The sequence below is a fragment of the Anastrepha ludens genome, chromosome 4, assembly GCF_028408465.1.
Source record: "Anastrepha ludens isolate Willacy chromosome 4, idAnaLude1.1, whole genome shotgun sequence".
NCBI classification, from domain to species: domain Eukaryota; kingdom Metazoa; phylum Arthropoda; class Insecta; order Diptera; family Tephritidae; genus Anastrepha; species Anastrepha ludens.
This window is the reverse complement of record NC_071500.1, coordinates 50,303,032-50,315,934: the sequence shown is the minus strand read 5'-3', so window position 1 is coordinate 50,315,934 and position 12,903 is coordinate 50,303,032. Positions and strand designations below refer to the sequence as shown.

Genomic DNA, 12,903 nt, shown 5'->3' with positions numbered 1-12,903 from the left:
TATTAACTGAGATAACTATTGACTAAGACAAGACTGCAGATAAAAAACAAAAAACTTGACCTTTTGACCCTCACTGAACTATTTGACCACATGTCTCCTTGCCCATGGTACAATAATAAAGCCCGTTAAACTTTAAAAACTCGAAACAAATTGTACCCAAAAAAGAATGGAACCAACACTGACTGACGTAGTCACAATACAAAAATGCAAGAAATAAGGCTACCGTCATTAAAAAAAGTTCAGAGGGAGTCACTGTTGGCAAGAAAATTTTATTATTTGTTTGGAAAAATAATTTATTGTTCTCGCTGTATTCTGGATATAGATTTATATACGCTCTACGATTATGTTAAAATACTTGATGACTCTCTCTTATTAAACTTATGGATTTATAAACGGCATTTGAGTCGGTAAATCATAACCTTTCTCAACCTAAATGTGTGAAGTTTATGATCAGCTGTCATACACGAGGAACGCAAAGGAAATTATTCAAAGTTGCCTCCTCCGCGTTTGGTTTTGTTGGCTCCGGTGTACCGCAAGATTCTGTCCTTGGTTCTTTCTGTTTAGCCTGAATGGTATATCCTCTGTGTGTCAGTAAGTCAATGTTCATGTTTCCATTACATTTGTCCAGTAAAATTAGTTTCGTTGGGATTTTATGTTTTAAAATTTATAATGACCTGTTAGCAATTTTACAAAGCAAATAATAAATGTGGCCCATTAGTAACAGCTGCACGGAATTATTCTTCTAAGTATCTCGCATACGATTCTATCGAGCGTATTGTGCGATAGAATGAAGACTGACATCAACCAACTGATTGACTTTAGGCCTGAAAAGTCTACAATTGACCAAATATTCACAACAGACCAAATATTGGAAAATATCAGAGGTTTCAATGAGTGACCCGCTATCGTGAGATTTCTTTAAAATTATGCCAGAAAAGATTGTGCAAGCTGCAGAACTTAATGATCCTGGCGTAATTGATTATACGAGCGTATGACGGTGGTATTGACATCTTCGGCCTTAGTTCTTAGTTCATCGCGCTCTTAATTCTTCTGCCTTTTCTGAGCTGCATAAAGAGGCGAAGCCAATGGGTATGATGGTGAATGAGGGCAAGACAAAGTACCTTCTGTCATTAAACGAACAGTTGGCGCACTCGCGTATCGGCACATGTCACTGTTGATAGTGATTATCTTGTAGTGTAAGATACTTTGTTTATTCAGGAATCAGCTTTAACCCAATAATAATGGCAGCCTTGAAATCCAGAAATCTTGTGCCTAGTACTACTTTGGACTAAGCCCTCTCTCAGCGAATAAAACTAATAATTTATAAATCTACCATCATGGGCAGATGGCGAAGAACTTGGCTTCACTTAGTGTGTCCAACTTGCACCGGTAAACATGAGAAAGAAACAACTTAAATGATTAAAAATGTGTTAACATTTTTCAACTCTTCTATTCTTTATTTCAAATTATAAACATAAACATATCTATTAAATCAAATAGTAATTTCAACTTAGCAGTACATCGATAATACATTTCATTCTTCATACTCTTCATTACTAGTTAATTTTCATAATTTTGTGATATAAAGAGGCTTTCGTGACACTAAGGCTTTGTTGTGACACTAAATATAGTAGATTGTATTGGAAATGAAAGTCTTTTAGTACCATGAGAACATACGAGAACTATCAGTGTACCAGTGATATTTGTTTTGAACCACTTATTCACCTTCCCCCTCACTTTTCGTTGACCAATTTAAGCAACTGCAGATTGACGCTTCACATCAGCAAACAGGTGAAATGAGACGTGCCTATATGGGGACGAAATTAAGTGGCGCCTGCGTTGAATACAAAACAAAGAGAAAGCGTTCAAAGTCTTTATGGAGAATTTTTACAGTTTCTTTCATTTGCACTTCTAACCAAAAATGTACAAATTTTATTGTATTTTTTGTATTTTTGGGAACTTTTGCAATGAATAGTTAGTGTGTGCTATAAATTTGCACAAACACAATTGGTTATTTTCTTAGCTGCAGGTAAGAAGTTTGTGAAAAACAGCAATTAAATTAAATAAATACTTTAGCCAAACAAATAACTGCTCGTTTGTGCCTAAATAAATGACCAGCAGCCATTGGAGCGGCAATTAAGCAAGCGAAATGAATGGGAATACTCTTGCAGCCATCGGAATGAGATATTACTACTGACATACTTCTATCAAACTAATTTCACATTGTAAGTAAAAATGAAAAGCTATAACAAACGAAATGAAACAAAAATTTGTATTTTTGCTACTTTGCAATTGGCGCATAACTTTCTGTTGGCCTTATTTGAATAACCAAGGAGTTGACACGGAAACAACTCTTTACACACAATTGTGATTATTTTTTCTTGTTTGCTTGCGGTTTTGCCTATTTTCGACGATTACTAAAGTTAGTGCAAATTTATAGCCACTTTGTATTATTATATAAGTCAGCGCTCTTTTCATTCGCTGTGTCGATTGTTGTGCTGTTTCACTTTCTTTCAATCTGATATATACACATATATATGTACGTATGTCGAGCATATGCAAATACATGCAGATATTCGTAAATACGCACACTTAATTTTCATAACAAATATCGCAACAATTTTTTTCCTTTTGGATCCAATTTCGTTGGAATTTCTCCTCAATTGAAAGTCCGTATTCGAGCAAGGAAATGCCACATTTAGAGTAGTCACTGAACCGAATAGAGATATTTGTTTTACTTATTCCAATTTGTTTCGTTTTGTAACATCTGTGACTGCACCTTATTTCACGCCTTCGAAATTGCGCAAAAGATTGCATAAATATTTCATTCTCTAGTGGACACCCAAATATATAATATTATCTGAGTCATCTTCCGTATTGAGCTGCTTCACTTTCTTAACTCTTGAATATTTTTATACGCACCCATGTTGAAAGGCGTTAATCAGATACCTAATTGATTTCACTATCATTTTAGTTGTATACCGAGACGCAATTTCGCATTTTCGCATATAAAGCAATTTCATAGTATACGAATGTATTACGAGTATATGTATAAAGAGATTTCTGTTATTCTGTTTTGCTCTGCTTTCACTGTGTAGAAGGCACAAAGATATATACATTTTTGGCTTTGAATTTTTGGTCTGAATTTTGTTGTTTCTTAATTCGGGCACGCTGCTAAACTAAACTCCATACAAAAACTAAATTCATATTAAAGAAAATTATGAATGACTCGAAAGCAGGAATTTCACACGACACCAGATGGCGAGCACAGGGCAGAGTTACGGTAAATAGTTTATCCCTTCCTACAAAAAATCATCAAATACGCTAATCCAAAATATGGATAGAAAGTGTTTACAAACTCGCACTGGAAACTATACGGGACTTTCTGGCTTTGTTATCGTTTCAGAAGAATAGAATTAGTAGAAAAAGCGTCTGCCGTTTTTGTGAACTGGATAATTAAATCCCATTCTCTGCGAGTGTGCAACTCTCGAAAGGTGAAGAACAGAGATGCAGCTTCTTCTTCTTAATTGGCGCTATAACCGCTTACGCGATTTTGGCCGAGTTTAACAAAGCGCGCCAGTCGTTTCTTTCTCGTGCTAACCGACGCCAGTTGGACACACCAAGTGAAGCCAAGTCCTTCTCCACCTGATCTTTCCAACGCAGAGGAGGCCGCCCTCTTCCTCTGCTACCACCAGCTGGTACCGCATCGAATACTTTCAAAGCCGGAGCGTTTGTATCCATTCGGACGACATGACCCAGCCAACGTAGCCGCTGGATCTTTATTCGCTGCGCTATGTCTATGTCGTCGTAAAGCTCATGCAGCTCATCGTTCCATCGTCTGCGATATTCCCTGTTGCCAACGTGCAAAGGTCCAAAAATCTTACGCAGAATCTTTCTCTCGAACACTCCAAGCGTCGCTTCATCGGATGTTGTCATCGTCCAAGCCTCTGCGCCATACGTTAGGACGGGCATGATGAGAGTCTTGTAGAGTGTTAGTTTTGTTCGTCGAGAGAGGACTTTACTACTCAATTGCCTACTTAGTCCAAAGTAGCACTTGTTGGCAAGAGAGATTCTACGTTGGATTTCAAGGCTGACATTGTTATCGGTGTTAATGCTGGTTCCTAAATAGACGAAGTCTTTTACAACCTCAAAATTATAACTGTCAACAGTGACGTGGGTGCCGATACGCGAGTGCGCCGACTGTTTGTTTGAAGACAGGAGGTACTTCGTTTTGTCCTCGTTCACCACCAGACCCATTCGCTTTGCCTCTTTATCCAGTTTGGAGAAGGCAGAACTAACAGCGCGGTTGTTAAGGCCGATGATGTCAATATCATCGGCATACGCCAACAATTGTACGCTCTTATAAAAAATTGTGCCTGAGCGATTAAGTTCTGCGGCTCGCACGATGCTCTCCAACATCAGGTTAAAGAAGTCACACGACAGGGAGTCACCCTGTCTGAAACCTCGTTTGGTATCAAACGGCTCGGAGAGGTCCTTTCCAATTCTGACGGCGCTGTTGGTGTTGAGCAATGTCATCTTACATAGCCGTATTAGTTTTGCGGGGATACCAAATTCAGACATCGCGGCATACAGGTAACTCCTTTCCGTACTGTCGAATGCAGCTTTGAAGTCGACTTCAGAGATGCAGCTATAAGTCTTTAAATGGTAATCGAACAAAAAGCTTAGGGAGGCACTCAAATTCATCAGAAGTCTCCAATTACAGACTTGTGGTCGAGCACAATATACCACATTGGAGGTCTTAGTGCATTATGGCCCCAGTAATAATTGTTAAAATAATGTGAATTCACTAAACTACTTCTCATATCATTAAGATTTGAATATGGCTCACTTCATGTGCTCAGTAGTGACATACTTGGATTTTTATATAAAGCGGTAATTCCACACTAATTGTTACGTGTAGTCAGGAGGCCTGAGAAAATAATTTTGTTGAAGAATTTTTCTTTGACAAAAATTTCAATGTAAGAGTGTAAAAAGTAATATATAGAACGTAATTATTATTTAGACTTCTAACTTTGTTTTCAACTTTTTGTTAGTTTCTAAATAACCAGTTTTGTAGCTGTTCTGGAAAGTGGTTTCATTTCATTTATTTATTTAAATCTATGGTTACAGAACCTTATAGATTAGAGTTATAAAATTGAGATGAAACTTACAGACAAGACTTAAATGCATACAATTCAAATAATTTACTCATTCTAAAGACATGACTAACAGATTAGAAGGTGCACAGTTTTTCTTAAAACTAATATATACATATGTAAATAATCTCTCCCATAAAAAGGTAATAAAACTAACAGAACTGGGTGTCAATGAAAGATTTAAAAGCAGACCTCGGATATGAAAAATTAGTATTTGTTTTTTAAGTAATTGTTATACTCTATTTATAGGTGCATAGTAAAGTTAGTGAGCTATTATCACATGGAGATAAAATGGATTTTCAATACGAAGAACTTTGCTCGGTATATTAAAACTAAGAAGTTCAGAACAGTCAATGGAACCACTGATTACGTCATAAACAAACATAAGAACTTGGTTTATTGTCTGCTTTCAAGCGACTCTAAACTAATTAACCTACAAAGTGATATAAGGGAAAATATTCTTTAAATTTTATTGGTTGCACTGCAAAGCGAGTGAACTTAGTCTGCACCATTTCTACTCTAGAAGCATGGAATAGATTTGATTCCATACAAAAGAGGCATACTCGAGATTTGAATGAACTAAAGAGTTGTAGAGAGTCGTACTGGTATACGTAGTATCTTTACAATCCTTTAAGTGAAAAAATGCTAGATTACTGTAAACATTGGGTGGGACCTAACGTATATGGTTTTTGAACGTAGAACGTTTATCGAAGATCAACATAATCATTTAAAGAACGAATCGTTGATGAAAGACAGTGTGCCACGATTTCCCGCCCGCAATAGATCTAGAAATAGACATATGGAAGCATTTGCTAATAATCTAATATACTCCAATCGGCAAGATTACTTAAGTCCTATTGCATGAGATGAATCCGGGAAAACTTCAAATCAACTGCATAAAGTAGAAAATTTGGGGTTTCTAATGACTTAAAAGGCTTTTATAATTTTGATACTTTAAAAACAAAAAATAATAAACACTCCACTGACGTAAGTCTCCATATATGTACTTGTACAACAATCGAAAGAAAAAACTATAAATTATTTTTGATTCGAATTTCGGTAAAAAATTTTTCCTTTAATCAGGGGCCATCATAGCTGAATGGGTCGATGCGTGACTACCAAGCAAAAGTGCCCAGGTACGAAACTCAAAATGATAGAAAAAAACACATTTTTTCTAATAGCGTTCACTGTTCGTAAAAAATGGTAAACCTACAAATGATTTCTTGTATGAAAACATTCTGCCGTTCGGACTCGGCAATTTGAGTGAAAAGATAATCAAATTTGACCGACATTTAGTCGTCGTAGTAGTAATAGAATCTCCCAGGAGCTAAAGATCGACCATAAAACAGTTTAAGCCATTTGCTAAAATAAAAATAAAATATTTTTTGGACTTGTTTTCACTTCGCATTTCAACTGGCGATGGATAGCACGTGAAAGAAACAAATGATGTGCTTTGTTGAACTCGGCCAAAATCGCTTGGGCATTTACCGCGCCAATCAAACGGAAGAAGAAGATGGTATATGGACATTTTTATATTTGTTTAATGGCATAGCATTCAATTGCTGGCTTTTTAGGTGTTAATAAATGTAAAAGTTCATGAAAGTCATTTGATGTCACCAAATACATTAGCATTATAAGGTACCTTAGAAGGTCAAGAAAACACTTTATGTAAGATCAATCGACACACAACAACCAGAAGTGAATGCTAGTGTATTTATAGATGTATGCATACATAGACGTACATAATTTTGTGAAGTGAAAATGCAAAGGTTGAACTTAATGCGTTTTCAAAAATTAATGGTGTCATTTGCACTTCTTAGCATACGATGAGGCAAAAATGTTACAATATATAAGTATTTTGCGCCCTTATTTCAGGAATACAAAACAAATTTCTGTAGATCTGCTTAAAGCAATTTAAAAATAATTCACTCTGCACTTAGACTACTTTTAAAGGATAATATAAAATCATTTGTAATTTGGAATCTCTGTGAAACATCGAGGAAGGTATCCGCAATTACCCCTCTTTGGTTTATGATCGCAGTATTTGGTAAATAAAATACTCGTAACGATAAAATATTGGAGCGTGTTTTGGGATTGGAGAGAAAACGGGGTTACAAATTGTTACGTTTTCTTAAATTTTATTACAATATTGGAAAACGACATTATTACACATTTTACGACTTGTAAGCCCCGAAAATCGTGAACTCTTTTTCAAGTAATTATATAAATATAAACAAACGAATAAACTTTTAATTAAATGATTTAACTGACCAGTCATTTCGCCGCCGTATGACATAATTTATGACTTTACGTGCCAGTAAGAAATGAAAAAAATTAAACGATACTGGAATAAACATATTTAACATGCAAACATATGTACATGCGTGCATATGTATATGAATGCTACCATAGCCATTAGACATGTACAATTATGTTTTTTGAACTCACAGTTCGCCATCTGCACGTAAAATAGCCAGTTGTGCGAAAGTACTCAGATTAATTACGCGACAGCGAGTAACAGTAACAAGTTTGTTGCTTAAGTCTTTTGTTTTGTTGAGAATTTGCTACATGACTGGTTAGGCTAGAGAAACGGAACTTATTTTGCTTACAATTATTAGTTTTTTAACAGTTTTACACTTTTTTATAAATTGTTCGCCTTTTTTATTTTCAGTGTCGCTTAGATTTTCCGAAGAGTGTCCCATTAGTGCTGCTGTTAACTGCATTCGCGCTCTGCTTACAGGGCCAAGCGGATGCCGCTAAAATAACAGCCACAAAGGCAACCAACACAAGCTTGAGTCACACAAATTCGAGTAATGCGGAACCAATCAGTGCTACTGAGAAGCCAACAGCACCATCAACAGTTGTTGTATTGCCAGCTGGTGCAATAGCTGAGGCAAAGTCAGCCCATGAAAGTGGCACAGAAGTCGATAGCAGTGACAATGTAGATAATAAGGATGCAATAGCTACAAAGGACACTGAGGATGATGACGATGACCATGATGATGACGATGACGATGATGATGACGACGACGATGATGCAGATGAGCAGGTGGATGGTTCTAAGCCATCGAAAAGTGCAACAGCGTTAACGGCAGCTGAGAAAGATGACGACACAACTTCAACGTTCAGCGTTTGGGGTATGGTGCGAAATGTATGGAATTGGATAAAAGACGATTTGAGTGAAAGCCTCTTTGGTGATGAGAATGCTGAGGCAGCAGCTGCGACAAAAGCATTGGTACGGCAAGTGCGCGATGTCTCCGATGCAGCAAAGGCGGCAGTAGGTGAGTGCGCAAATAAGTGAACAAGTAAAAGTGGTAAACAAAGAAGCTTAAAATGTGAGAAGAAAACGCTTTCGAGTTGACATGTGCTATTAGCATGCAATTACGTTCCAAGACACTTTGCTTTGCTTTTGTAATTGGGATAGGCTAAATAACAACGCAAGCAGACAACTAATTATTTGCCTCGGTTTCGGTTTTAGGCGTCATAAGTAGTTTGCGGTGCATTTGAGAAAAGCGTTTGGTCGTTCGTTGCATGTATGTATCTGCGTGAGCGTTTAGTGTTTGCTTCCGGTACTAATATGTTAAGTATTCAATTGGAATAATGTTGTCACTCACATACTACGCTCAAGTGACCACTCTCAGTTACGTTTTTGAGTTTAAGCTGATGGCAAACAAAGTGTGTAATGTAAGAAATGCTAGCGTTTGGAAAAACTAATTACATATTATTATGTAAATAAACATAAACATTTCGTTTGGACCTTCAATTAAATGATTTAACTGATTGCATAAAAACAAACAGCATCCGCTGACGTAACCACAAGCAGTGACTACTTTTCTATTTCATTTGTTTTGGCACTTATTCACTTACTTCTCACACATTTTCCGAGTGCAAGTGTTTGCAGTCACCTAATGGAAGTTGCATGCTGCACAATTCAAATAAACCCATATACTTGTTGACTGATTTTTTTACTATTTATCTGTCATGAAATGTATTTGATGCGCATTTACACTTATCAGTGTATGCATCTCGTGCCGCTGTTAATGCTTTTTTTTTATTTACTTTTTAAGGTATGTGTGAAAAATTAAATTTTTCTTTAAAAGCGAAAGCTTCTGTATTTAATTGTGCAGCTTAGCTCTTCTTGCTACAGTTCAAAGGAATTTAGTTAAAAATCTATATTGTAAGGTGTATTATAATGAAGACAAACCGATTTATTTTATTCCCTTTTCACAAACTGGAAAATCCCTGAAGTTGCCGACTGAACCAGAAAGCATAGAAGAGAGATTAACTTAGAGCGATTCCATGTCAAGTGTTTTGAATTTGGTCTTAAATTTTGCTCAATACTGGTTTATTTGTAGGCTTGAGAGTAAAAACAAGTTAACTGAAAAAACTTTGAAAAAAATTTAAAAAATTAGAGGTTAATAAATTTTGACTTAGAATAAGTCAAATATTTTTGGTTTTCTCAAGACTTTCAAAACATTTTTTACTTATTTTAGTATAAAATATATTCAAATATTTTTTTAAAGAAAAAACAGAAATATAATCTCTTTGCTAACATTTTGGGAGAATTTATTGCCATTCGAGAAAAGCACACTCACTTTTTTTCTTATTTCTCGCATTACAGACTATTCCCTAAAAGTTTTAGGGTAGGATTCCATTAACTTTTCGAGTTATGATAAAATATTGTACGTATTTGTACCAGAGAAAATCAGTACAAGATACTGCTCTAGCGAAGTGCTGGCGTACTTACTCGTATATTACAGCCATTTGCAAATGAAATTACTCGGTTTTTATAAACATTGTAAAACTCTATACCAAAATTTTCAACACTGTATAAATCTAAAAATTATTAAATTGCTTCAAAATGTTTAAGTTAAGTTATTATCATGTTCAAATCTACAAATAAACCAATCTTCAGAAAAATTAAATACCAGGAGCCAAAATACTTGGCTCACTGGGCGAGGAGTAGCTCCAATTTAACTCCTTTAAATTATATTATATAAAGAAAAAACCTATAAACTTGGACAAGGATATTTGAAATTGATCCGATGAACAATTCAAAACGTTTTGTTATACTTCAGTGCTCAAAAATCCTTTCTTCTTATCCACAAATCCATAAGCTTTAATAATTTTACAGTGACACACAGAAGTATTTGGTAAAGTATATACAAATTTCATTTCTTTTTTGGATACTATGCACACGAATTTATTTATTTAAATGCGCATTCATGCGTATGGCATTCTGTGGTACATGAAAAGGGTAAGGAATTAACTAAAGCTAAAAAAATTGTTGTATATTTTCGCAGTGAAGGAAAATTTACGAAATATTTATATTATATGTACAGTCGATTTTACTTTAGCACGTGGTGATCGACCAAAATCCCTTACAGTTCGAGAAGAACTCCAAATTTTAAGAGAAAATCGCGAAAACTTCTATATTTCAGCTACAAAAGCAATCGAAAAAGAAAGATAGGACCTCACACCCAAGTAACAGATAAGGCAGCACGTAAAGTACTACTCTTCTTGATTGGCGCGATAACCGCTTAAGCATATTTTGCCGAGTTTAACAAAGCACGCCAGTTGTTTCTTTCTCATGCTAACCGACGCCAGTTGGATACACCAATTGAAACCAAGGCCTTCTCCACCTGATCGTTTCAACTTCCTTCATCTTCCTTTGCTACCCAGAGTACTCAGGAGTAACTAAATCCGCGGAGGCTTAACATAATTTCAAATTCGGTTATCTAAATATAAATAAAGAAAAACGACTTTCAGTTGCCAATATTTTATAATTTTGAGTTTTGGAAAACCAAAAGCAAATGTAATGTTTTTGGATTGGATGATCGCCGTATGTTATGGCGAAAGTCAAACACGAAGCTGTGAGCCCTTAAATTTACTACTAAGCACGGCGGAGGTTCTGCCATGATTTGGGGTTAATTGTGAACTCAGTTAGTCGGAAACCTTGATTGTACAGTTGGCATGATGGATAAGAATCTTTGTTTGTTCATTCTCAAGGAAAAATATTCATACTTTTCAGCACAAAGCATTTGCAAGCACCTCCTCAAAGTACTCACATAAACCCTGTAGAACATCTTTGAACCTATCCCGATGTTAAAGTGAGAGAAAAAGTTACCTCAAGGTTGTTTTGCTTGAGCAATGGGAGAAATTATCTACCACATTTCATCGAAAGTTGATAGAACTTCTGCCAATATGCATAAAGGCCTTTTCCAAAAATAATGATTATTAAATGAGCCAGTAAATAGCCAGAACATATATTTCTAAACCACTACCAGTCAAAAGGAAAATACTTTTTTGATTAATAAATTCAGAGTTTTTCACGTATTGTTAGGTTAGTATGGAAAGTACTAATTAGTTTTATGTTTTGCTGAAAAGTCCGAAACTAACGGTGAGTTTCTCTTTTTGTTGAAAAAATACCACATTTCAAGTTCTACAAATATTTTTGTTAAACTAAAAAAATAAATAAGAAATAATTTGTTTTCTAGTAAAGTAACATAACAACATAACAGTTGACAAGACTTTTTGCCCGTTGCACAGCATTTCTTTTGGCATTCTGAATGTGGAAAGTAAAATAAATACAACGTTGTAAAACTTTTGTTGAGAAATCGCATTACAATTAAACGGTTGACTTTGACATTAATGATCATAGGAATTTATTTTTAATTATATTGCTATTCAGTATTTCGAAGCCGAAGGGCAGTTGCTCATTCTTCTTTAAGTCTACATATATCTGCCGGTGTATAAAAAATGTATGAAAGTGCAAAAGTGCGCCCAGACATACAAAGGTGGGCACAAAAGACTTTTTCACAAAGGCCGCCGTTTGTCAATTTAAAGTGCAAGTGAATTGAAGGCTTCCCTTCATTGTTTTTTAAGCAGTACATATCAACAAGTGAAGTCAAGACTTCTCTCATCGTCAATGTTAAGTGAATTTGTAACTTTCTTTTTAATTCACACTTTGGCGGATGTGTAAAAGTGTTAATATTACTCGTATCAGCGTAGCACTGAAGATCCACTTACATTCACACATATATGCATTTATGTTTATGCAACTATGCCATATGTTTATACACTGGGTTAAATAGCAATAGCGCATTCAAAAAACTCCAACGAAAAAATTAGTCAAAAATCAACACAATTTTTGAGCTACTTGAAACTTCCATAAAATTCAATGGGTTACAAAGTAACGACTTGAATTTTTTTTCATTTCGAATTAAGAGGTAAGAAATTTTGGTAAACATTTTTTCAATTCTTTTAAATTTGCACAAAGTTTCAAACTTCGATTTAAATGGTTTTTGAAGAAGAATGAACAACAAAAATGCTTAAAATTAAATAAGAAAAAATAAATTGTCGAAACAAGTCCTAGTGCTACAAGTATATAATTTATTTATACCAAATATGCGAGTGCATATAGAACAAGCATATTTTAGTAAAATTAAAATTTGTCTCCCTGTTAATTTTTAGAATCAAAGAAACTTATGGACCATGAGTGTTATAGTTTCAGCATCAGTGATATTAACCGAAAATTATTTCCATTTTGTTTCATTTCATTTATTAAGTCTACTCTTTCAAAACCTTACAAACTAGAGGTTCAAAATGGCTTAAAAATAATATTTAAAGATAAGATAAGATAAGATAGATTGGAGGTTGAATTAGTTTTAAAGGTTTTTTTCGAAGATTTGGGGCTTTATTGTGAAAAAACGGTACAAAATATTTTATTCGAAGTATTGGCCATCGC

The 12,903-nt window shown here is 35.1% G+C and overlaps 2 protein-coding genes across 2 annotated transcripts in view; one reads left to right on the top strand and one right to left on the bottom strand.

Annotated features, from left to right (window-relative positions):
- LOC128862257 (uncharacterized) overlaps positions 1-12,903 on the bottom strand; it is a 60,666-nt gene that overhangs the window by 21,907 nt on the left and 25,856 nt on the right. The window lies entirely within an intron of this gene.
- The window catches only part of LOC128862256 (uncharacterized), a 29,897-nt gene that overhangs the window by 8,104 nt on the left and 8,890 nt on the right, over positions 1-12,903 (top strand). The window contains exon 2 of the mRNA XM_054100779.1: positions 7,828-8,437. Coding sequence (XP_053956754.1) covers positions 7,828-8,437 — 610 coding nt within the window. The remainder of the gene's footprint in view (positions 1-7,827; positions 8,438-12,903) is intronic.